The 26403-nt window shown below is 42.9% G+C and overlaps 1 protein-coding gene and 1 non-coding gene across 4 annotated transcripts; both read right to left on the reverse strand.

The window, feature by feature from the left end:
- Positions 1 to 1771: 1771 nt before the first annotated feature.
- LOC120409991 lies at positions 1772 to 1896 on the reverse strand. Its single transcript, XR_005601888.1, has one exon. It is a non-coding gene; the product is annotated as a U6atac minor spliceosomal RNA (small nuclear RNA).
- A 13484-nt stretch (positions 1897 to 15380) lies between these two features.
- Positions 15381 to 25772, reverse strand: NPY2R (neuropeptide Y receptor Y2). Of its 3 annotated transcripts, none has more exons than XM_039551608.1 (3): positions 25681 to 25772; positions 25270 to 25445; positions 15381 to 17959 (listed from the first exon to the last, which is right to left on the reverse strand). In XM_039551608.1, the coding sequence occupies exon 3, from the start codon at positions 17921 to 17923 to the stop codon at positions 16766 to 16768; it is 1158 nt and encodes a 385-aa protein (XP_039407542.1). In that variant the 5' UTR covers positions 17924 to 17959; positions 25270 to 25445; positions 25681 to 25772; the 3' UTR covers positions 15381 to 16765. The 3 variants fall into 3 exon arrangements, with proteins under 3 accessions (XP_039407542.1, XP_039407541.1, XP_039407539.1); XM_039551607.1 differs by lacking the exons at positions 25270 to 25445; positions 25681 to 25772 and adding exons at positions 19030 to 19107; positions 20874 to 20987; XM_039551605.1 differs by lacking the exons at positions 25270 to 25445; positions 25681 to 25772 and adding an exon at positions 20874 to 20987.
- Positions 25773 to 26403: the final 631 nt, after the last annotated feature.

Raw genomic sequence — 26403 nt, forward strand, 5'->3', positions numbered from 1 at the left:
TCCAAGCTAACAGTGCCAGGATCTTTAACACAGGTGACAGATCTTCCAGACACTGGGCAGAGAAGTCAGAAATTCAGTATGAACTATGCCCGTAACACCAAGCCAGACCATCCCCATACTGATTAAGGTGTATATCAGTGCACTTTAGTGAGTGCTTAGGAACCTCCCACACTCTTGTCTCCTTCTGACCCTTTCTTGCTCAGAATACATGTGGGACTGGAATATTTCAGATCTTTTTCCTAATCTGGTTCAATACACACAGTCAAAGAAGGATTGGAGGGCCTGGGGTACAAACTGTGCTTCAGTGTGCTTTTGAAACAGCTTGGCTGTGGTTTGCTCTAGAATCATGATAAACTGTAAAATGTCAGGTCAGTCCTTAAAGAATTAATAAATGGGAGAACAAGTGCTATATACAGGAGGAGTGACAGAGGCTCCTGATGAAATATGAGGACAGAGATTGCTCATCTGTACTGTATATTGTGCTGCTTGCTTGTATGTTTATATATATTAAAAAAGCAACCCAGCTTTCTGAGAACAGAGAGTCAGCTTTAGAGAAACTGATGACTGAAGCAGAGAAAGCATTAGCTTTCTCATTAAGTGCTAGTTACCGATAACACTTGACTGACCTATATACCTCTTAAACAAGAAAAAGGTATTTCTAGAGTGCCTGGGGAAATTAGCCATGGCTGAATTTTCTTTAGATTTTAGAAATTATGTTAATCATTTCATGCCTACAAGTTTCATAATGTGGTTTGAGCTAGGCAGCTGTTGCTTATGCTGCTGGTCTCACGCAATGCAGCAGAGTTGTTGCCTGAATGAGAGCTTCAGGATCCAGCCATGGCGTAGCAGAATATTAATGAGCTGGCTAGCATCCTGTTTGTTGCGTATGGAAAGTGAATAAACCCCAAAAAAGATGTGAAAGAGCCCATGCTGTGGTACAGAGCCCAGCACTGAGGGAGAAGGAACGCTAATCTGTATGGCCTTCCCACCGCCACTGCACACCAAACTCCCTGGTGCGCTCCATAGGGAGGCTTCAGAAGTGATGGATGGATGCAGGGCTTCTGTGCTCACCAGAAGCCCTTTTGGCACCTTCACTCCTGCTCTTTGAGCCCCGCTCTGGCCAGGACTACCTGCTGCTTTCCTTCCCAGAGCATGGACTCAGAGCCAGGCAGGGGAGTGCAGGGTGATGGGGCACAGCTCTGTATTCCATTGAGGGAAGGAGGGTAACACCTGCAAGAAGAAGGCATAAAGGAATTTTACCACACCACATCTGAAACCTGAATTTTACCTGTATTGTGAAGAAACCTTGAATCAGCTCTGGCTGCACACCTGATAGCTCTATTTAGAAGTGTTCTGTAACCTGCAGTAAGGGGTTCTTTGCATTTGTGTGTATACCTCAAGTGCTGGAATAGTCATGCTTATGCCATTCAATTGTCTGAATTATTTTTGAATAACCACCAATAAATCTGGACAGGCAGCAACTTCAAATACTAGCCTTTAGCCTTGTCACAGAATCACAGAATATTCTGAGATGGAAGAGACCCACAAGGACTATTGATTCCAACTCCTGGCCCTGCACAGGACTCCCCAAGGGTTGCACCCTGTGCCTGAGAGCATTGTCCAGATGCTTCCTGAACTCCATCAGGCTTGGTGCTGTGACCGCTCCCCTGGGGAACCCGTTCCAGTGCCCAATCACCTTCTGGGTGAAAATCCTTTCCCTAATATCAAACCTAAACTTCCTCTGACACAATTTCATGCTGTTCCTTTGGGTTAAAAATGGTTAGATGCCACAAAGTAGGTGACAGTGCCTTAACTGTATCCATGTTGTATAGGCTGTAAGGGCCTCTTCCATCCTTATCAAGGGGAGTGCTAATCTTCTCTCCTTTCATACAACACTCAAAAAAGGTCATAATTCAAAATGATCAACACATCCATAATTCATAAGACCAGACATCCAAGTAAGTAAACCTTGTTGTGCTTCAACCACCTACTTCAAACCTGCCTAGAGGTTTGAGCAGATGTGCACACATCCTACGCCTGCACTCCTTCAAACAAAAGTCCTATGGAAGGACACAGAGAAACCTGGATTATGAAAAATGGCATATAATCAGTAGCATGTAGCATCAGTCTGACTGACATGTGCCTACTGTCACTGCTCTTCCTGATCCTGGGGGTGCAGAAGACAAGTTCTATGTTCAGCCATCTGTTGGCGTCATCCCAACACCCTTCAAAAGCATCACAAGCATATTCACAGCAACACTGCTAAATACAGACAGCAGAGGAAAGATTTGGAAGCAGCAGTATTTCCCTGTTAAGAGTCTAGTGCCTCAAGTAATGAGATGCATGATGACTGCCTTTTGCTGATAGCTGGGCTATTGCTAGCTTTTATAAGAAATGACTTGCTGATGAAAAGCCAATCAGCAAAATGCTGAATGTATTACTATGTAATTTCATGTGAAAAGAGATAAAAACACCCTGTATCCTTGGATAATAATTAAATATTGATTTTCTAGTAGTTGTTTTATCTTCACCCAAATCATCATTTATTAATGGAGACAGTTCAGCTTCTGGTTTAAATAGGATTTGCTGAAGTTTAGGTCCCTATTTCTCTTACAGTGCAGCTTTAGGTAAGCAAATGGTTGGCAGATCTTTTCATCAGTGGGCAAAAGGCAAAGGTATTCCAGACTCTTACAGTGAAGCTCATGACCTTCGTTTGTTGAGGGACACAGCAAAAAATAATGATTCAGATGCAAAGAAACCCAAGAAGCATTAGTCTTTCATGCATCACATATTTAAACCTTGAAATCCTTGGCCAGGGAGTATTAAGTGCTTGAATAAGCATAAAAAGCAAGACAGGTTTACTTGGACAAGTTTGAATTGAAATACAACAATTTTGTTGCATTCAAGGATTTATTTAATATAGGTTACCAATGTGCAGTGTGTATAGCTCTCCAGAACACAGAGTGTACTGGGGGGAGTTGTCATCATATGCCTGCTCTGTAACTATTCTCTCCCCATCAATTATTCACCCCTTCTGGCCTTTTGGGGTTAGACAGACCTTTGATTCAATCTTGTCTATTCATTCTGATGCTCTAAAAAATAAACTCCTACATTCTGTAAGTAATTTTCTGTTTGGCCTTCTATACACAAGAGGTACGACCTCTGATACAGGCGACATGATGAAGTAAGAGCTTGCCTTGTTACCTTGCTTGTGTCTCAGCTTGAGAATAAAAATAAGTTACATTGAGTCCATGTTCAGAGTTCATGCTTCTGAGTCAGCTACGAGGGAAACAATGAATTGATGTATAGGGCATCAAGAAGAAAATAATAGTAAAGCAGAGAACCTAGGTTCATCTATCTCCTATATATAAATAAATCAATAAATAAATAAGTAAATTTCATTTTTTAAACTCTCTTAGCTGTTTCAAACTGAAATTGCAGACTTTTGTCTACCAGATTTTAAGGAGAGGCAGGATGCACCATTATTTGACTTCTTACAACATGAAAAATTGCTGCTTTCCACCGCAAGGAAAAAAATTATGAAAGAAAATGAAGTGCTCTTTTTAGCAAATATACTTAAAGTAAAATCCTAAAATGTTCCTTACTAATGAAAACCATCAAGAAATCCCTCCTAGCTACATTAAAATGTGAAAATGCTATTGGAAATAGGTATTTCTCATAAGAGCAGACAAGAGGGTTTGGTTTTCCCTAGCCATTTTATTACCTTGACAATCACCAGCTCAGTTAACTCTCTCATCTGCTGCAGTAGAAGTATCTCAAGGTTGCCATCAGTGTCTGCATACATAAGACTCTAAATTATTATGAAAACTCACCAAAAATGTTGTGAAATCATGTCACAATATGGAAACTAGCTCCCAGAATGGTGCTTTTCGTTACAGTAACTTTTGCAATGGATACCTTTCCAGTTCATTACCAAATCTGTCTGGAGACTTGCTTCAAATGGATGTCCAGCTGCTCATGTAATGTCTCACTAAGAGAACCAAAAAGTGTTAGCCTTTGGGGATGATGGATGTTTGTGACGATTCTGTGATTAGTCTGAATCAGACAGAGCACTGTCATTCATATGTAACACGTCTGTCTGGAAGATCACAGAATCACAGAATGGGTCAGGTTGGAAAGGACCACAGTGGGTCACCTGTCCAACCTCCCTGCTCTAGCAGGGCCATCCTAGAGCACATGGCACAGGGTTGTGTCCAGATGGTTTTTGAGTATCTCCAGTGAGGGACCTCCACAACCTCTCTGGGCAACCTGTGCTGGTGCTCGGTCACCTGCACAGTGAAGTTCTTCCTCAGGTTCATGTGGAACTTCTGTGCACCAGTTTCTGCCCATTGCCTCTTGTCCTGTTGTTTGGCACCACTGAGCAGAGCCTGGCTCCATATCTTGACACCCTCCCTTCAGATACTTTATAGGCATTCATGAGGTCCCCTCTCAATTGTCTCTTCTCAACACTGAACAGGCCCAGCTCCCTCAGCCTTTCCTCATAAGAGAGATGCTCCAATCCCTTCCTCATCTTTTTTCCCCTCTGCTGGACCTGCTCCAGGGCTCCATTGTCTCCCTTGAAATGGATACAGCACTCCAGGTGAGGTCTCACCAGGGCTGAGTAGAGGGGTGGGATCACCTCCCTGGCAATTCTCTTTCTAATGCACCAGGATACCATCGGCCTTCTTGGCCACAAGGGCACATTGTTGGTCCATTGTCCCCAGAGCTGCTTCCCAACAGGTTGGCCCCCAGCTTCTACTGGTGCAGGGGGTTCTTCTTTCTCAGGTGCAAGACCTTACCCAGGTGAAGGACCTTGCCTAGGTGAAGGACCCTGCACGTGTCCTGGTTGAACTTCAGATGGTTCTTCTCTTCCCATGTCTCCACCCTGTCGAGGTCCTTCTGAAGGGCTGCACAGCACTCACCGTAGTGATAAAATCCACCAGTTTTGAGGGAGGAGGGATGCCATCCTGGGAGAGATACTTTCTTCTCCTTTTTGGCACATGTAAAGGCCAAGGGCAATTGTCTTACTTTTACAGGAATGTGTGCTGTAAAACACACTCACTGGGCTAACTGCTGCTCCTCTGCAGCATTAGAGAACCAGAACAATTTCAGGAGAATTAAGTGAAAGCACCATATTGCCCAAAAGATGTGTGAGCACAAGCACTCACAAATCAACCAGGCTGTAGTTTTACAGAAAACTGTTACAACAAAAGGAAGAATTCAATTTCAGCAAATGTTTTGATCATGTCTGCACATGGAATAATGAAAGAAACCCAAACAATACAGTCTGCTCCTAACTCACTAGAGTCAATGAATACTATTAAATTACAAAGAGAAAAACTCACACCTACAGGTGTTTTTCACGCCTTTTTGTTTATTTTTTCATCTCGTAAACTCTTACTGATCTTTTACTGCTGTTGACTCATAGTCTGTATGCTTTTCTGAAAAAAAAACCTCAATATCTCTATCTCACTTGAGCCTGTACCTCTTGTAGCTTCCACAGGATCTTATGGTTCTGTGTCTGGCTGCTTACTTTCTGCCATTTCCAATGAAAAAGAGCCCCAGGTCATGGAAAACAAGCAGCACTTCATGAACATCTTTGCTGCTGTTCTTTCTTTCAGAAAAAAAGAAGAAAAAAAAAAGCAAGAAAAAAAGCTTTACCTAAGTTTGACTATTTTCTCTGTTTCTACGGGAACAAGAGCAGATGATGGAGCACCTGCCAGCCATCAGCTGGATTGCTGAAACTCAAGCCAAGGTAACTGGCTTCTGATGAGGAGCTTCAGGGTTTATTTGGACTGTCCACTGGGTTGCTAAATTTGAAATGGTTTCATCTTGCAGTGGGGAGAAACAGAGAACTGCATCAGGTTTAAAACCAGTGAAAATATTCTTCCCTGGGATCTCTTCAAATATTGTGACTTCTGGGACAAACTCAGAATAAAATATTTGTTTTTACTAAAAAAAAGAACACAAAGACAAGTAAACCTTCTTGCTCAAGTCATTAAATGCCCTTGAACTTTTTTTCGATTTTCATAACCATACTTACAAAATATGGAGATCAGTGGATCTCACCATTATCACAGATTGTCAACTCAAACACAGCAGAGTGAAAAGGGCACCTAACAGATATGGGATTAACAGGCCTGGGAAAAGGCTCTTTTTATTACCCACCACTGCTCTATTCCCTGACTCTGTAACCATTTCATACAGCTGTTCTTTTATAAAATTTAACCTCCTGGCTCTAAGACCTCAACTTCTCCTTTCTACCCCCATACTGTGTAATCTCAAACTCTCTTGCAGTAAAATTCCCCGTCTCCTTTTTATCCCATTTTCAGGCATCCCCATTTCAACGTCCTCCCTAAGAACTTCCAACCAGCAGTTACTCACCAGCCTTTCTTCCCGTGTGCCCATTGCTGCTGGCAGCTGCTGTGACCACAGCCCTGGCTGCTCTGGCTTGTAGAGCCCCTTTCTCCTCTGTTCTCCCTCCGGCCTCAGGAGGGGTTTCAGATGGAGGACACAAGTTGCATTTACAAATAACCCATCCAAACACAGCTCCAAAGAGATAAAAGTAGGACAAATGAAAAACTTTGTCATAGTGCTAATGTAGTGAATTTCTTTTTATTGCCTCTGTCTGAAATTGAGCAGGTGAAAGATAGAGCTCTTCAGGCTGGTGCCAGAATGCAATATAAATGGTCTGAGTATTACTATGTGCAGTGGAGCTACACTGACCTAATTTATGGGAGCTGAGAATCTGGTCACCAGCTTACATGCCTACTGTTCTGTTTTTGCTTTGCTTTGGAAAACACGGAATGGGAGTGTTTAGCTACATTTTGTGATGGCAAAAAAAGTGTGTAATACAAATTTCTGCATGAAAGACACTTTTTCTTCTTTTCCAATGGTTCACTGCATCATTTCTGGATATATTTACCAGCATCTGACCTTTTTCTCTTCTTTTTTTTAATATTGTTCCGCTCAAATCAAGCATCTCTCAGGGAAAAAAAAAAGAAAAAGGATAGACAAGTCTCAGTGTTAGGCAACTAACAACTTTGTATTAAACACAGCAAATAATTGAGGGTAAAATAAGAGAAGACATCAGGCTTGTCTTTAGTTTTTCCATGCAAAAGAATATTTTGGTCTGGTATAATTACACAGAGTTCAGTAGAGCTCCTGAGCATGGATTTACAAACCAATCATGACCTCAAATGGCATGCTGTTCATCTGAATAAAATATCTGCCAAGGTACATTAGGAGTGAAGTACTCCCGAGTTGCTAGGTGCCACAGCGTTCAGATCCAGCAGGGTCTGCATTAAGTATTTTCAAGATTATCAACAATGGGAACACATCTGTGCCTTAATAGCTTACATCTCCCTTTAACCAGCCCTGCGGTCACATCATAAAAATATACTAGGAACACTGCCTAGGATCACACTTTTAAAATGAGCTGTTTTAACAATCAATTAAGCTCTGTGTGTTAATAGAAAATGAAAATCCAATGAATTGTTGAACTCTAATAGGCAATTCTCCCAGTGTAGATTTTGTCCTCCTCTAAAGCTGGATGCAGAAATTAGGCTGCTTTTTTGTGTTCAGGGCTGGCTTTCACCTCTTTCCATCTGAAAAGTGTCTAGTGAGAAACTGAAATCTGCATCAGGCAAAGGCTCTTAGCAGTCTCTGAGAGGATAAGTCTTTAAATGTGGCTGTATATGTCTTTCAGGCATAAAAAGATAACCCATAAACTCCAATTTCAAATGCTGCCCTGTGCTGAGCTAGTTTTTTGGGGTTTTTTAAATAGCAAAAGCAATTTCACGGTGTTTTGAAGAAACCAGTTCCCTGTTTTCTTTCCATGATAGGATGATGCAGAATTTTTTGGAAATGAAAGTCAGCAGCATCCTTCTCGGGGAGGAGGTAGGAAGGAAGAATGAGAGTGGTCTTGATTAGAAACTTAAGCCAACCAAAGTATTCCTGAATGCTAAAGACTGACCTCTTGAAAGCCAGGAGGGAAGCATCAGTGAAGTGCCCCAGGAAATGGGGCAGACCTAAAAACCTGGCTACATGAAGGGCCTTTACACCTGTGCTTTTCAGAAGGGTTATTGTGTGGGATTCTGAACAGATGCTACAGACAAATATGGTCTCTAAAACACCTGTGGAGATACAGAAAGCAGCACACATTTTTTCCAAGTAACACTGGTAAAAGCTACTCTACATTGACATCCTAAGGTGTAGGCTCCAAAGTAAGGAGTGTGGCAAATTAGGCTTTGCTAGATATTAGTCTTAGGGAGACCTGCAGATGGATGGACAGGGCTCTCAAGGGCCTGATCTTTCACACTTGATGATCCTCATGGGTGAACCAGGACTTTATCAAGGACAGTAGAATGTCTGCAAGCTTTCCACCCTGAGAGTGTTTCAGCCTGTCTCTGAGAGCATACATGCTTAATTAGGGCTGCAAATCATCCAGGTAAAATGAAGGCCTGCTACTTAGCCACCTTCAGTCGGAGTGGTAGGATAGCTCCAATAAAACTGCAGTCAGGTGCTGCCAATCCTCCCATGCAGGTGATGTGAGCTAAGGGCATGTGTATGTAAAGGCATGAAATGGCTTATGGGGAGATTTTCAAAGGAATAAAATGGAGTTGGAAGCATAAATTCAAAACCACCTTCCACTGAAATTTGCCTTTCTCTATCTTTTAGCTCTTTTGGGAACAGAAGTTCAGCAGTAAGCACATCAGCTAGCAAGAGTTCAATATAGACACCAAGAATTACATTGGTCCAAAGATTAGAAGGGCACTTCAGTCTGTTTCTACTAGAAAAAGCAGTCCAAATAGTTTACCTCTTTAATCTCTTTTTCACCTCAGCAACTGTGATACTGGGTAGGTGTAACTTCAGTAGAAAAAAAAAAAATATGGTTTCTAATCAGAAATTATGAGCACAAGAACAAAAATACCATCAGTGCTCTGACCTTCCCCATTTTACCTGTTCTTCTTTGGTGAGTCAGCATCTCATTTGCTTCAAACAGGAAGGCTTGCTGCAATAGAGTTGTAGTCCTGTTTGCACTGTTGGCTCCTTCCCACTATTTAAATGTCACTTGTTAGGATTTGTGAAGACACCAGGCTGTAAACAGCCCATGAAGGATTGTCACTTGCAGATCCCAAGAGGAAAATCTCTTCGGTAGCAAACTGGGTGGGAAGATGGGCAACCAAACGTGAAAGAGGAGGTATTCAAGGAATAGTTCTGCCAGCATCACACACAAAGGTCTGTGTATTTTGTTTACCAGGAACCTACCCTGTCAGCAGCAGAGCTCACACTATGAGCACCTGTTTCCAGCAGAAGGGACAAGCAACTTCCTGTGTAACAGGACAAAATAGTTAAGGAAAATGCCTTCTTGAGCCAAAGTTCAGTATTTTTCAAGTCACATAACTGCCTCATCCTGCCATCTTGTCCTGTCAAGCACCCAGGCAGGACTTTCTGCTGCTTTATTAATGCTAAATTACTGGGGTTTGCAAAGTCATTTGAAGTAGATTGGGTTTTTATTCAGAAATCAAGATTTAAGCATTATGCAGCCAAATACTCTAATTTCCTTTATAGCAGTACCAAGCTTTCCATACATATATACAATCTCACAGAGAGAGAAAAATTTTCTGGTGTCACCTGTACTATGTCTCAGAGAAGAGGCAAACTGAGCAATAAAAATGATGAATTGGATTTTTTTTTTTATGGACTGGAACAGCCATATTCTACCATCGGAAAGCCAGAGAAGCAAGAAATTAGCTGTATCATACATAGGCAACAGATGCATATGAGATTACAAAGTGTTCTAGGAGTTTGTCAGGAATAGCTAAATTATAACCACAAAGTAAGGTTAGAGGAAGTTGCTACTTGCTCTTATAGTCCAAGACAGAAGAAGACATCATGAGAGATACTAGACAGTAGTTTATCAAGAGTAAGACAACACACCATTGGGGTTTCCAGCTAACTTAAGAGTCAGAAAGGCAGCTTCTTCTGATGTTGAAAATCAGAATTCATAGCACAGGCACAAGCACTAAGAAGGAAAGGATGATGAACAGGATAGATAAATCAGAAAGCGTACTTTCAGGGTATATTGCAGGCTTAGGCTTTTGAATAGCAATTATGGAGAGCATGATTTTTCATTTCAATTTATGTCCTGGTAATCAATTATACACTGAGCTGGATATAAACCCTTTTGCTGCCCCATTAGAAGAAAACAAGCAAATAAAATAAGGATTCCGAATGCAATGAGATCTCTTCCTCTCTTTTCTCTACCTTTGATTCCAAATAACTGAGATAACCACAGAATTTTAACTTCAAAGAAAGAAAACTTGCTATGCACAGTGAGACTGCCTTTATTATAGCTTAACCCTTCCATAATTTTTAATCCTACTTGTCCTTGCAATCATTCCTCTGGCTTAATATGACTCATGAGAGATCTCAACACTGAAGACCATAAACTGTATATCCCTATTGCTAAATTTTCACCTGTCACCTACAGAAGCAGGAATTAATGTTAACTGGAAGTGGTTTCTTGATTCCTGCACATCATACTGGCCTGCACAAGTTCTGTGTGGTTCTGTGTAAGCATCTGCCTCATGCTGTGGTGACAGAGGAGAGGTTTGCTGCTGCACACACCCATCCCACCATGACCGCACCCAGCTCTGTCTTAAAAGTATTTATATTTTGCAAAACCACCTGTCAGCCAGTGTTCTTGTCAGTACAAGAACTTTAACACTTATCTGTAAAATATTTTTCCCCATGGATCTCCCTGCCAGTTCAGTTCTGGTGTGAGTAGTACAGCTGATGGAGGCACGGAGAAGAAATGCACTGCTGAAGTGGCAGTCTACCGCTACTCACGCCACGTATTAATGTGAAGAGACCATCAGCTTTTGGTGCCTCAGGCCACATCAGTGCTAAAGAGAGTGGGAGGTATGAGAGCAAGTTTTAATCAGGGCTAAGGATGAGCTCCCTGAGGGAAACTGCCCCAGCCACCCTGTCATCAGCTCAGCCTCACTGCCCTCACTCTCCCTGTGACAGTGCGCAGCTTCCATGCGCTCAGTGCAAGGGTGCCTGTGAACACATACTGCAGCTCTAGTTGAGCTCTGGAAGCTGGGCTACACTGAGCTGGAGAGGCAGCAGACATGTGGCACTTGCACACTTACACTCTCTGGAGTCAGTCACTTTACAGTGCAAGCGGGATGCAGCTCTGCCAAACGTAACATGCGTTGTCCTCACAGCGGCATAAACTGAGATTCGAAGCACTGAAAAACTGAAAAATATTTCCCCAGCTCAGCTGCTGGGAGCAATCCTCAGAATACACTGGGAAAGGGTGCGTCTGCCTCAGCTCCAAACCTCAGGTTTGATTTGGTGAGGAACTGTAGCCATGCTCTGCTGAGACGGGCTTGCCCCAAGCCAGAGTGCTACGAGAGCAAGGCTAGTTGTTTCACCAGCTTGGCTAACTTACATAAATTAAGAAGTCACAGTACTGCCAACAAACTTTAAAATTCAGTTGACTATAAATAAATTATTTTGGAGGATGCTAATAAATAGGAGAATTGTCCTAAACTTCTCTTTTTCTATGCAAACTTGAAGGAATAGAAGTAGTTTGACCCAATAAATGTGTAAGCATGGATTCTACTGTTAAAGATATCATGTATAGCAGAGTTAGTAGATTATGAGGGTTGTGAAGTGTACAAATAAAAGTCCGTTTCATATAAACTCCAGTTGTGCATATTCAGCTGCAGGCCCAAGAGGAAAACTACAGCCTTTTACTCTTATGCAGATCAGCAAAAAACAAGAATTAAAATAATATTTCAAGCCAAACTGCGCCTCCATCCATTGGATGTGTAATTCCACAGTCTTTAAGTTTTAAAGCTGTCTTCCTTCCACGGCAGGTCTGAGAGGGAAAAGATTTTAATGCAAGCACCAATTTTTTTGTATATCCCTTCTGAAATGAGCTTATGAGGAGCTCATTATTCATCCCATATCCTAGCTAGAATTAATAACACATCCATTCCTTCTGATATCTTATCAGTACAGAGCTGTTCAGCTATACTGCATTCAGGTGAAGTAATGTACACATCCAGGTTTACTTGCTTGAGAACCTGATGTGAGTTTTAAGGCTCAAACAATCACGGGAATTTCTTCTCAAAGCTCCTCAGTTTCCCTGGGCAACACTGTCCCTCGTACATATGTCTTCATTTGTCCTGGTTTCATTTCTACACATTTCTCTTGCTGCCCAGACCAAAGGAAGAACGAAAGTCTATAAATCAATGACATCTTCACTAGCCTTGTTCTTGCTCTCTCTTTCTTCCTTCTTGAAGTAGCAGCTCATCCTGTGACTTTCTTGCTTCTCCAGCTTTACCACCTTCAGAATTCCTCAGATACTTTTATTAATTTCCTTTTAAAATGACAGCCAATTCAAGATATGAAAATCACTACTGATTGCATAAATAAGCATTTATACTGCAGTACACAGGTCTTTAGCAAAACCAATCTTGCATGGATTTACATACATCTCATAGCTTTTTAGGGCAAAGAACCTGTAATTTGGCACAAAGTAGTTCCCCTATTGTGGAGTGGCATTTACAATGACAGTACTAGGCAAATAACTCAGGCATCCAAAGACAAAATTCATCCCTTAAGGTCATGATCTGGACTAATGTAAGAAAATCCTGGAGAGAGTTTAGAAACTATGGAGCAAGGAAATGGATTATACTAATCTGTGAATTCAGTGATTTTTTTTGTGGTCTGACAGATAAAATGCAGATAGTATTTTTCATTCAGTTATTACTCTTAGTGTTATCTAACTTATTAGTATGTTGACAAGGTATATATGTCCTTCACACACTTTATAGAAGGCAGGGTTATACTGACAGACAACTATTTTCCACACACTTATTCTACAAAACAACTTTTGTGCAGCTCTGACTACAATTTAGATATAAATAGATAGGCATATGAAACCCATTTGCTGTCAAAGCTTAGTCCTTTTATTTTAACTGCTTATGGCCTCAAATCTGGTTTTTTTCTCAGATTAACAATGATGTACTTTCTGTTCAGTCAGACTGCAGCTCTACGTGGAGATCACAACTCTCAGTGAAGGCTATTTACTCACCAGGCTCAGTGAGAGGGTTCAGCACTGTCCCCACATACCAAAACCCCATCTTCACTGGCTTCCCATAAAACCCTAGCAAGCTCACTCAGGATTGCTTCTCCACTTGCAGTCCCATGGCTGTGCCCTTAACAGGCAATGTGACTCTAACACTTGTCCAGAAGAAGCACAGCGCTGTGTTCTCCTTCGAGGCAAATGCATGACAGCCTCAGGAAAGTGCATGAGCACAGCTCTTCTGCCTCCAGGCTTGAGCTGCCTGGTGCCCAGCCAGCACTGGGAGAGCACAGAGCTGCAGCTGTACCTATGTAATTATGGACCTTTCAGGACTGTGCTGCTGCTGAAGCCTGAAGATGCATTTCTGTCAGTAAAATTTGCAGGGCATCAAAACATGTTCTTCCACAGAGACCAAGAGCTAAGTGCTGACCAGCTAGGATCCTAGATCACATCTGATGGCACCTATGTGGTGGATAGGTCTCATCTTCACAAGCCAATCCCAAATAAGAGTCCAAAGCAAGACTCACCCAGAGACCCGCATGGCACTACTCCCAGTGAGCTCATCCTGCCCATATTGCAGTATCTTTACAGTAGATCTACTTGTGGAGAATGGGGAAGGAGTCCTAACCTAAACTCTGTCTGTATCTGTTCTGATATCCTTGTCCCTGAACCTGGGTGCCATGCGAAGGTCATAACCTCCTTCCCATAAAGCCATGATATTCAGTGTTTAATTATTTTATATACAATACAATAGCTCTAAGAAGACATATTTTGCTGCCTCAGGAGAGGCTGCAGCATGCTGGCTAGTTCACACTGATGAGAACTGAGGTATGTTGGCTCAAATTCTTGCCCTGAATCAGTGATGACATTTCCTTTTGGGTGGCCTGCTGCCTACTAGGAAATTATTTAATGGGTGAATGCTGCTGGTATTCTTTGGCTTTGTGTAAAACCTGTACCTAAGCAATAGGAAAAGAATAGGAAAGAATATAATGCCTTAAAAATATAATTAAAGCACTAATAGGTGAATGGGGAGATCTGGATTCTGGTTCTTGTATCAGGCAAAAACAAAGGGTCCCCTGCAGACTCCTTAGTCCAGTGGTTATATATTGCTTATAGGTTAACTTTCCCTTACAGGGAAATGGGGATGAACCCTGAGTTTCCAGATCCTTCTGCCAGATGGGATTTGGGGCAACCCCAAGGGATGCTGCTACATCATTGCTTTTGATGCCATGTTTTCCTACAAACATGATGGGTACCAGAGCGTGTAGCTGTGCTTATGCAGGAGCCAAGTCCCAGGAGTGACTAAGCCATGCAAGAGGCACAAGTGAGTGCTGGCTCTTCCACATCCCATCTTCAAGTGCCCTGGGAAAATCCACACCTTGCAGAGGGACACTGTGTACAGGTTTGTTACCCTAAAGCCGGCACTGACCAAGGCACCGCCTCCACAAGGCAGGGAGGAAAGCAATGCAACAAATCAGTGCACCAGTTCTGGCTCAGTGTGATGGCTGCAGAGAAAGCTCAGAAAGCCATAAAATAAAGATTCCATGAAATAAATGGAAAGATGATTTGTAATTAATTGCTTTTATACGGGATGATATAAAGCAGACTTAAGGTTACAGAGAATTAGCCTGGGAATTGTAGATTTTGCACACACTGTCATGGTTACTTCAAAACTGTCTGTATACCACACTCTAACAGGCTTAAAGGAGTTTAAACAGAACTTTTAAATCATTTGTGTTTTAAATAAAGGAAGCTATTTGTAGTAATAATACTTCTGATGAAGGGTTCAGAGTCAAGTGATACATGTGATTGATGTCCATAATAATTGCACACTTCTATAATCCTTCCTCACCCGTAAGAGTTTCGAGCTTACATTTTGGATACTATTAATATTCAGACAAAAATAACCTGTGGGCAATATCATGTCCTGAACATGGTGGAGAATTAATCTATTTTTGTAAAACTGTTTAGGAATGATGGATATTTTTCCTGCTCGAGTAAACACTAGCTCATTCTCTAGACCTCCATTTTCTGCTCAAGAAAATCCAAGTCCAAATGATTTCATGGATATTTAAAGGATGGTGACAAATACTGAATACTCTGAATTTCTCCACTTGATAAAAACCTGATACTATTCATTACATAGTAAACATTTCAGCACTGGAGTTTTCTTGGGTTTTAATTTGTAAGAGAAAACACAATGAATTTGGGAACAACAAAAAATGGAAAGAAAAAATGAGGCTGCCGAAATGTAGCTGTCAAACTAGACTCCAAGTGAAAGTATCACACTTGTTTTTATTCTAGATAAGCAACAGGGCAGCTTGAAATAAACACGGATTGAAATTTTCTTCATCTCTTTAATGAGTTCAAAGAGGCTGAACAAAGACATAGAAGAGTTGAACATTGCTGTGTACAACGCAGTAAACAGATTAAAATTTTATACCTGAGCAAAAAAGGAATTTAACTATTAACTACAGCATGCAGAATAACTGATAAGTTATCACATAGACATAGCATACTGTTATTAGGTTACAGTCATTCAGATACTCTTAATTTTTACAAAGGCTAAAGATGGAAAAAGCTCCGAGACAAGATGAGTAAGTGACATAAAACCACAATAAGGAAAAGCACTTTACCATCTAGCAGCCTTTCCAGAGGATCAAAATTATCTGCTGTTTTATTATCCAGGCAGAAGCAGCAACAATGCAAAGCCTGTGGAGTTAATAACACATTAGACATTTAAGCAGGTCCTGAAAATGAAAATATTAGCAGTTTATGAAGTGCTCACAGAAGACCTGAGCCTGCATTCCCTGCCCTCAAATGCCACTTTAAAGCACTGCATTTGTGAGCTCTTCCCAGAGCAGAATGAAAGGCAGGAATCTGCAGGGAATGACTGATCAAGTCACAGGCTCATGATTTTCTCACCAGCATAACAACTGCCAATTCTTAAGGGATAACTTTTTTTCCCATTTGATTGGCCAAAACCCACATTTCATTTTATGTAGAAACCTGACCTTTCCTCTCACTGAATCTGGCATTTGGGTGGGTTTGGTTTTTCTTTTTTCTGTTTTCACCACCTAATCTATTTCAAATGCTCTAGTTTGAAATAGTTTAGCACAAGTCAAAAAAAGTGACATATTTCTCTTCTTAATTCCCTTGTCTTTGCAAAAGATGCCTGTGGGAGAGAAGGGGCCTGAAAAGTTTGAGGTTTAACCAGCACAGCTGATTCCCCCACCAGACAAGCTTCTTTAAGCTGGCAGACTTCTGCACTCCCTGATCTCCACATCCAACATAAAAACTACCCACACCCACCACCAATATTCCTGTGCTACAAATCAGCCGTTTGCCTTCCTCCAGCCAAGCCAGCAAACCCTGCCCTTGTCATTTAGACTCGTCAAGAAGATATGGGAGGGATGGAAGGGTATTTACCCTGTTTGAGACAGCCATAAACAAAGCCTCTCCCTTTTATTTCCATGCAGTTGTACAGTTACATACTCTTGATGTCAATCAACGCCCCTCAAATCATAATACCTGCCTTGACTTTCCTGCTACTGTTCCTTCACCATTTATGAACAACACTATGCATTAAAACTGCATGTACCAAAATGGATTCATCCTTTTGTCCACAACATATTCATTTCTTCTTTAAAGTCAGACATCTTAGACATTGGTAGGTTGTGTGAAAGAGTCCCCAGGGAATTGAATCCTCTTTGCTTCTAGTTTCTTCCTGGGTTTGAAAGCTGCTGATACTTCGGGGTGGATGGAGTCCAGCCGCTGTTCACACTGGAAGGCCGTGAGGAAGGCCGTCCTGTAGTTGTTATTCATCCAGCCATAGAGAAGGGGGTTAGCAAACGTTGAGCACATGGCAATGACATGAAACACCGTGTAGATCAGTTTGTACTCTTTCAGGTCTAACACCTGACTGTCAATGTCACTGACCAGCTGGAAGGTGTGAAAGGGCAGCCAGCTGACAGCAAACACCACGACGACGCACACCAGCATCTTGGTGGTTTTCCGGCGCCGGTGGTGATAGTGGTCATTCCCCGCCCCAGGGCTAACGTGGTTCTTGAGCTTGGTCCAAATACGGATGTAGGCATAGGAGATGACTGCCAGAGGCAGCACATACTGGATCAGGAGCATGGAGATGCTGTAGATTGTGCCATAGTTGAGCTGCCCCTCCCCTGGCCACTTCTCAGAGCAGACCACAATCTTGAAGTCAGGAATGATCTCAATCAAGGAGTACTCACGGAAGATGGCTAGAGGACTTGCCAGCAGGGCACTGACTGCCCAGGCAACTCCTATAATCAGGAAGCTGATCCGCTTAGAGATTTTACTTTCCAAGTGGTAGACGATGCAGCGGTGACGATCCAGAGCGATCACAGTCAGTGTAACAGTAGACACATGAACAGCCAGGGCCTGGGCATAAGGCACCAGGTGGCACAAGACTGGGCCCAGTTTCCATTCGCCCAAGAGCGTATAAACCAAAGTGAAGGGCAGGCACAGCGTATTCACCAGCAGGTCAGCCACTGCCAGGTTGGCAATGAAGAAGTTGGTCACTGTGCGCATGCTCTTGAACTTGATGATCACGTGGATCACGAGGGAGTTTCCAATCACCCCCAGCAGGATGATGGAGCAGTAAGCAAAGATGAGAATTATTTGCACTTCAACAAGCGTTGTGCTGTCCTTCAGTTCTGGTTTAGGGTCCAGAGCCAATTCGTTGAGTGGTGTGGTGTACCTTGTCAAGTACAGCTTCGTGAACAGCTCCATTTTCATTTCATCTGTCTGGTTTTCCTCACCTGCTGCTTCCAGGGGCCCCATCCTTGCAGCAGCCTGGTCTAAGCCACAAAGCTGTCCCTGAAAACAAAACAGTACAGGAACAAGTGGAGAAATTGGTCCACATGGGCTAAGACAAGAAGCATCAAGCTAAAGCCACATCTCTTTCCTAACCCACATGCTACATTGAAGGATTAAGAGAAGATCTGTCTTAATATATTTAAATTCTCTTGCCCTTACATTTCGAAGTCTGATCCAGTAATATTATTTAGGCATGACTCCTGCTGAAAATTGGAACAGATTTCAAAAGCATTCCAAAGACAAAGTTTGCCTAAGTAAATGCAGAAGGATTAAGATCCTGCTGGGCAGCATACCATTTTTTTACAATCCACTACCTAAAACTAGTGCTGATTTAGCACAAGTCTTCCAGTAATATCTATGAGAATTCTACATGGACCAGCACACCCCGGACTGTTATTAGCATAATAATCTTCCAGCTTTTCCTTAATGAAAAGTGTTTCCTTTAAATAGTTACTAAATTCTTACAGGTTTATGCCCTTCCTTAATACCAGTGAACTAATTAATTACTGGGGTCTTTCTTAAAGAAACTTTGTTTTAGAACAGTTTTTACCATGATGCCAATAAAAATACCCCCCCCCATAACAGAATTGAATAACAGCATTTCTTTGAAATGACTGCACAACTTATTCATGCTGAAATCAACTCAAGAAACAATTGAAACACAGTTACATATAATATTTTGTTTCTGTGTGATGTTTCAGAAAACAGAGCTCCTTGGAGACTGCCAATCAGGCATTCATTTCTGACTGCAGTCACAGGGAAGACCAAATCATTCCCCTGCTGATGTCAGTAAGAATTTCACCACTGGCATAAAGATCACGTTTTTTTCTTTTCCTTCCTTACACAGGCTGAGTCAAATTCTGTGCTATCCTATGACTTCAGTAGGCACAATATATGAATGGTTTACAATCAGTTGCTGTCTTGGATTTCAGTCCAATGTAAAAAAGTACACATCCCCATGCAAACTGCTCAAAGCATGGGTGGCATGTTATCCAAGAACCATGAACCTGGGGATTCCTTTCCCTGGCCTGGGAAAATTCTAAGAAATTACCAGTGCCAAGCAAACTTACCAATAAAACACCACTGTTCACCACTGAGAGGAAAGCCAGCCCTGATTTACTCACACTATTTCCCCATTCATATCTTCCCTAAGGAAAGCAAGAGTAGAGAAGAAATGTCACTTTCTTGCTTCAAGTGTTACGCATAGCTTAACCCTTCTCAGATTCAAGTCTGCCTAAAGAAACAGCTACTGATGTGTTTGGATTAACATGGCATTTTAAAAAATTCTTGTTTTTTTTAATCAGCTCCATTTAATTCCTTCCATCTTCAGAGAAACATTTCAGCGCAACAGAGGTACATTTTTATCCCTACCCAGTAACTATCAGTGAGGGACATCCTTCAGTATGGTTTCCAAACTGAGAAAGGAGGGTTGTCTGCCAGCAGGAGACTGAGCCCTTTTTGCTTGCTTCTATCCCACACAATATCCCAAAGAATTTCTCAGGGTCAGCTATTTTTGCAAAAGCAGCAGATCGACTGCATGAACTGAAAGGCTAAACCGGTCAGAATTATGCCATACTGTTTAATCTACATTTACTCAAGAATTAATAGTGTAAGCTGAGATGTGCCAGCTAGTCCTACTAGTGTACCCTGCTGATTTTAGCAATATAATCAGTTTTCAACCACTAGCCTAAGCAATGGATGTCAGGAAGGGATTCCTTATCAATACACCTTTAGCCCACCAGGTTAAAAATGTAAGAGATCCACCACAATTTACACAGTCAAGGCTATGCAGAAGTTCAGAACTCTGAGGAGCATTTTCCTTTGACCCATACCTACACCCAGGAATTATGCTTCCATATATTATTACAGTAGAGATTTACTGAGGTCCCAGGACTGTCAGATGCTTCAAAATCTCATAATTTTTTTCAATGCAAAATAAGAGCATGTCACGTCTACACATAGAAGTAGAAAGGTGAAAGGGCTGACAAATTTAGGTTTTTTCCCCTTTCTTGCCATACATCCAGACTGAAAGATGCAGCTCAGACAAATAACATAGCATCCCTTTCTTCCCAAAAGTATCTTCACCCATTTCCCTAGTCCCTGACTTTCTGTTAATTCCTACTTGCAACTCCTTTGTTTTAGCAAAGCCTTCTTTTGTTCTGACACTTTTATTTTGTTACTGCCCTGTTCAGGCTGATGAAAGATGCTTTGGTCTTCTCAATAAGACAAAGCTGACGGAGAAAGAAGGGACAACCATGGTTTAAAGCAGAATGAGCTGGTGTGTCAGCAAGCAATGAAATAAATTGGACAAGTTTGACATTGTCAGTGGGACAGCTATGTCGGCAAAATATCAGCTGCTTTCAAAAAATGGGGATAAAACTGAGGTGCCACTCCAGGTGGTGTTTGACAGGACCCTTTCTGTTCTTTTTTGATATAAACTCTCCAGGTGATAGCATTTACTAGCGCACCTTGCATACTGCACCACACTGGGGGCTTTTTTCCAGTTTCATTTTCCCCCAGCAGTCATATCCTCATGGTCAGGCATCAAATTGCGTCTAACTTTCGGCACAGAAAGGCCCAGAGAGGATTTACATCGGTTCTGAGAGCAAGTAAGCAAAAAGGGCGGAATACGTGATTACATTAGCAAGCGGCATTCCCATCAGGACCGCAGTGCCTGCGCTGGAGAAGGGGCTGGGGTTGCCAGAGGCGAAGGTGGCAGCAAACGCGCCTCTGGGATGCTGCCCTCCCGCTCCCCGGAGCCGTCCCCGGAGGGAGACACCCATCCCGCCAGGAGAGCCCCGTTCCCGGGGAGTGATACCCATGCCGGGGGCAGACACCCGTGCCCGGGCGCTGCGGGGATCCCGCCGCCGCCCCGTGCCGGGAGCGCCGCTCCGTCCCCTCTTCCCGTTCTTACCTTCCTCTCGCCCCGGGCAGGCGAGCGAGGCACGGCGGCTGCTGCCTCAGGAGCCGGTGTGCCAGGGCAGGACAGGGCAGGGCAGGGCGGGGCAGGGCAGGGCGGGGCGGGGCGGGGTGGGGAGCTGAGCCCCTCGCTCCGCAGCGGAGCGGCTGCCCCGCTTCCCCCGCCTGGCTCGGTCCCGCCGCCGCCGCCCTCCCGCCGCCCTCCCCGCGCCGCTCTCCCCTCCCGGCGGCGGGGCCGCAGCGCCGCTCGCCCCGCACAAAGTTTGGAGGTGGCGGCGGCGGCCCCCGCACGCCGGGGAGAGCGGCACGGGCGGGGCGGCCCCGCCGCCGGGGACGGGCTCGGGCGGGGCGCGGCGCCGGCTCCGCCCGCCGGGCTCCGGGCGCGGGGGAAGCGGCTGCGGGCAGCGCTCTCGGGATGTGCTCGTGGGATGTGCGGCTGCCCCTCGCCCGGCTGATAACGGCGGCAGCGCTGCCGCCCTCAAGCAGGGATTTGGAGAAAGAGGGAGTCGTGCCGGACCCGAGCTGGTGTACGCGCCGCACAGCCGAGCCTGCTTCCTAGCTTTCCCAGTCCCCGAGATGCCTTCTGGGGCAGCATAAAGGGGATGCCTTTGCTCCAAACAACTGCTGAAATCCTTGCCTACAAGCACCGCAGCTTGCACAGGTTTTCTGATCCTCAGATGTGGCTGTTGCCAGAGCAGGTGTAAGGATGAATAAAGCATTTACATATTCTGTCAAGACCAAAATAAAATATTTCATATTTATTTACAAGGCTAGAAAGGTAGAGACAACAGCTGCTGCTTTTATTTGGTTCTATATCAATAACCTTTCAAAACAGCTCTCCTGCCAGCCTGCTTGACTGAGTTCTAGTGCCAGCCAGCATTGCTGTGCGTCTGGTAGGGTCCAGCTTCGTTAATCGATCCATCAATGGGTTCTGCTTAGTATTTTGCTGGGTGTCTCAAGCTTCTCTCTAGGTATAACTTCTGAGATTCAAGGGACTGTCTTCTCAGTGCATATCTCGGGGACCTGATTTACCAAAACGTGCTTCAGCCCTGGTTGTAGGTCCCAAGAATAGGAACTACGAGACTTTGCTTTCTCTGTGTCTGTAGCACTGATGCTTAAACAATCCTCTTCCCAAACCTTACAGAAGCTGCTCTCCAGAACAGGAATACTCCTTTACTTCCTGTCACTTAGGTAAACTTGCATTCATATTTAAGGGAGTTTCAGGGATCAGCAACATTATCTTCCCTTTTCTGTCCTCTTTTTCTTCCAAAGGAGACTCAATACAAAAGCACTTCCCTTGTCAAAGGTAATGCTCCTTGCTTTCGTTATAGCTCAATATTATGTCCTTATCAAAAGCAGAGAATGTTAAGGAAGCATCAAGGAGTAACTTCAGTGATTTAGAGTTGGTTTTGAAATTCAAAACATGTCTTGAGAACCCCCTTGGATCTTTACTAAATCAGGCTATCTCTTCAGGAAGGGCCTTGCTCTTAAGTCCTTCAGCACTTCTAAGACTGTTAATGGAATGCCCCTAGCTTATTGCAAAATAGATTTCTTTGATGACTAAATAAAGAGCCAGGAGTTTCAATTCTCCTACCCCTCTTTATTCACTTCCCAAGTCAATCCAATTGTAGGATTTACTTTTTGATCTATTAACAGACCTAAATGCATGCCATGAGTTTTAGTAATTAGAGCACTTGTATAATACATGGCTGTAACAGCCTGCAATCCTTTCCTTTCCTTCTCTGGTAAGTAGTCAGCAATGGCATTCCACTGATCTCAGGGGTGTTGCTGTTGTGCCCTACTCTGCACACTCCTTCTAATTTAATGTATTTTTTGCTACTCCTAATGTCTTGGAGGGTGTAATGAAATGCTACAAATCTTTATAATCTGCCCAGATCAGGATTCCATAGCTAAGGGAAGGATGCTCCTGACTTACACTTCCAGACTCCTGGAAGAAGCCAAGAAGAAGCGCAATTTCCTAGAAGCTGTTATGGCATGAGGGTCAGCTTCCCATGCAAGAGAAAGAAGGCGTTATTCCCTGTTACAAGGCAATTCTGTGTTCAGGCACAACTGAAATGTTTAATGGAAATGCATTTCTAATAAAAACTAGCATTTTTTATTGCTCATAAAAGAGTGGAATTTAATGGCCCCATAAACACCGCCTTGAACCAAAAGCCATGAAAATACTAACATCAAGAGCAGACAGAGTCAAGTTGCAAATGGGCAGTTCAACATGAAATGTGCTGCTGCGGGATCACCTCCAAAGCTACTGGGGGTACTTTGCTTTGTGCGCACTCGAATTTCTGTCCCAAAAGCCGTGATAAGGCATGAGTCATTGAATCACACAACCGTGCGTTGGATGGAACTTCCAAAAATCTTCACGTCCAGCCTTATGCTCAAATCAGGTCTAGATGCAGCAGGTTGTGCCAGGCTACGTCTCCTCTCCAGGAGAGTTGTGATTATCTCTGACTGAGGGATACTGCCCTCACTGGGCAGGCCATCCTGCCAGAAACTCTAACACAGTAAGATGTTATTTTTTTGTATCAAGTCAAACTTTCCCCTGTTCCAGCCTGTACCAAATGCATCTTGTCCCAGCCCTGTGTTCCTCCTGGTAGTTGTGAACAGCAGTTAAATTTCCACTCAGGCTTGGCTTCTTTGAGGCTGAACAAACTCAGTTCCCTCAACACCACTTTGAATGATATGTAACTCAGCCTCAATCATCTTGGTGTCCCTTTGTTGGACTTACTCCAGTCTACCAATGTCTTTCCAGCACTAGGAGCCCCAAACTGAACCTAGTTGTGACCACAGATGTGGTGTCACAACTGATAAAATAGAGGGGAATAGTCATTTCTCAACCTGTTGGCTACACTCTTGCTATGTCTTGATACAGACTGTAAAGTTAGACTGTGCAAACTGACTTGCACTAAATAAATGAGCCACATGAACTTTAAATCTCAGCCTCCTATTTAAGGCAAGTCTATAAATGAGCTTTTGCTGTGAATATGTATACGTACTTAGATGAAATTAGATAACATATCCTAACAGCTTGGGGAAAAAAAGCTTGTTGGATTTATGTTGTTTCTGCTGTAAATCCCACTTAGGGAGGTATGGCAGGGTATAAGATATCTGATTTATGTAGTTTGCCTCTGGCAGTATCTGTTCAACTGTCTTTACTGTTAGACAATTGTCTTGTCAAATTCTGTCCAATATGAAGGTTTTTTTCTGATGGGACAATAAACATTTCTGCCAGCTCCTCCTAAGTTTACCAATTCTCAGGAGCAAACTAAAGGTCTGCATGTAGTGCGCAGACTTGAAGCAGTAATTACTTTTGTTTTAATCACAGAAATAGGAAAGAGTTGACAGTCCTTGTCCATTACATTGTCCAGCATCAGGTTTGCTGAAATGGCAAATAAGGCCTGATGAATATCAACAAGAAAAAACAGCAAGCATCCCATCTCCTGTCCCCAGACATAGTTTTCTTTATTTTATTTACTGTGAGGGTTGAACATAAAAGAAACCGCTGCCCCTTGATCACTGACCTTTAAAAGCAGTGCTGTGCTGCATGCCACTCACTTGACCCAAACTCTGCCAGTCCCTACTCACACAGATTTTCCTGGAGTGAGTCAGATTTCAGGAATTTAAGTGTTCTACATAGCATGGCAAATCCGTCAAAAATAAAATGGGAAAAAAAACCCTGAAAAATGACCTTGATAAAAAATATTTATCATGAATCTGTTATATGGTACCCATACAGAGATCATATGGTGTAAAATTACATAGAAAAAGGACTTTTTTTGTTTAAAAGGTCAGAACAAAAGTGTTTAAATACCTTAAGAGTGAATTTTCTACTTATATAGATCTGTAAACATTTTGCCATACGTTTATAAACTGTTATCATTCCCTTTTTGTTTAGATTCAGTCTCACAGGTTCAATTCTACTTTTTTCTCTTTTCCTAATGCAGTAATATAACTGTATGCACAAAAATGTATCATCAACTTGCCTTAGATGCTGAAGGAGGTAAATACAAGTCAGCAGGTAATGAAAGGAATTGGTAGATATGTATAAATACCAGCTTGGAGCTGCTAACAGCAGTACTTCACAGCCAGTGCTGGTTAAACAAACAGTTTGGTGCATCTCGTTCAAAAATGATTGCACCAAAGGCTCACTTCAACTGGCTGTTTGTTCCCAGGCTGTGGCTGAGTTTTCACACAAGGCAAGACTGCAGAGCTGAACGCTGCATTTCAAACACAGCCTTCCCAAACCTCCTAGCGCATTGCATGCACTAGCTTCATTCAAAGTCAACACTGTAAGATCAAGTAGTTCATCCAAGAAATGACAGGTTTAAAGTTGCCCATTTAACACCAACACATGCCTATTTGTATTTACATACCTGTGACACAGTCTGTAATTAACTAGACACGCAGTTTTTCTCTAAGGTCCAGAGCTTCATTCAGTGCTCCCAGTTGGCAGTGCTTAGGCAATGAACAGGTCCTTGATATTTCTTTATATTCTCAGTATATATTTTGCCTTCTTATTCCTTCTCTTTACTGACATGCTATCCTTTCTCTGCAGAGAATATAGAAATTGTCATTTCTTCAGAGGGTTTTCTATGCTCTTTTCATTACTACATCTCAGTCAGAAATACTCAACCTTTATTGAGATCTATTTTCTGTCATTTGAATTCAAGGAGACTTGACAGCGTGAGGGCCAGGAAAACACTAAAGAAGCCCGGATGTCTGGCTGCACCCTCTGGTTCACCGTGGTTTCCACACAAAAAGGTATCAGAGAGCAAGCTCCTCACCTGAGGGAGCTACTCCCTGGCTAGTTGTCAGGCGTGTTGGGGGAGGCAAAGAAGGAGAGAGGGGAACTCCTCATATAGGTTCCACACACACAGCAAACCAACGCCAAGGGACTAAAAACAAAGAGCCAAAAGCTGTAAGGGTCCAGGGATTTTATACTGAGGGTTGGAAAGGCGGGGATAAGGGATACAGCCAATGGGACAAAGGGAAGGAGGTGGGGTTGAAGCTGAGGGAACCAATGGGAACAACACATAGGAGGGAACAAGAGAAGCAACGAATGGGATGTTGAGGAGTATAGAACTTTCCAGAACCAATGCATAGTTAACCAAGAGAAATGAATATTTATAAGTTCATACATAAAACAGGAAGGGGAAAACATTAACCAATCATGAAGTAATGTGCAAATCACTAAACCGGGGGATGATGGGCTCTCGCCCTAACCACGCAGTGTGATGTTAAACATCGGTGCCTGGCCACTGGACGCTGGTTTTTGCTGTGCTTTCAGGGGTCGGGGTGGTCACAGCCACTTGCACCACCACAGAGACTGGCCAAAATTTAATAGGATTTAAAAATACCAGGAATAAACAACTTTACTGTATTTTTGTTGCTTGCATTTTAGACATTTTTTCCTTCCTATTTTTCCTTAGTTCGATTTCTTTTTAAATAGATTTCCGAAAACTCCAGAATCTAATGTAAAAATGACACTTCATTAGGGTCTTGAAAGC

This window comes from Corvus cornix, chromosome 4 (assembly GCF_000738735.6).
Source record: "Corvus cornix cornix isolate S_Up_H32 chromosome 4, ASM73873v5, whole genome shotgun sequence".
Classification (NCBI taxonomy): Eukaryota; Metazoa; Chordata; class Aves; order Passeriformes; family Corvidae; genus Corvus; species Corvus cornix.

What these genes read in the sequence shown, in the direction of transcription:
- NPY2R (XM_039551608.1), bottom strand. Translation starts at nt 17,923, where the DNA reads ATGGGGCCCCTGGAAGCAGCAGGTGAGGAAAACCAGACAGATGAAATG.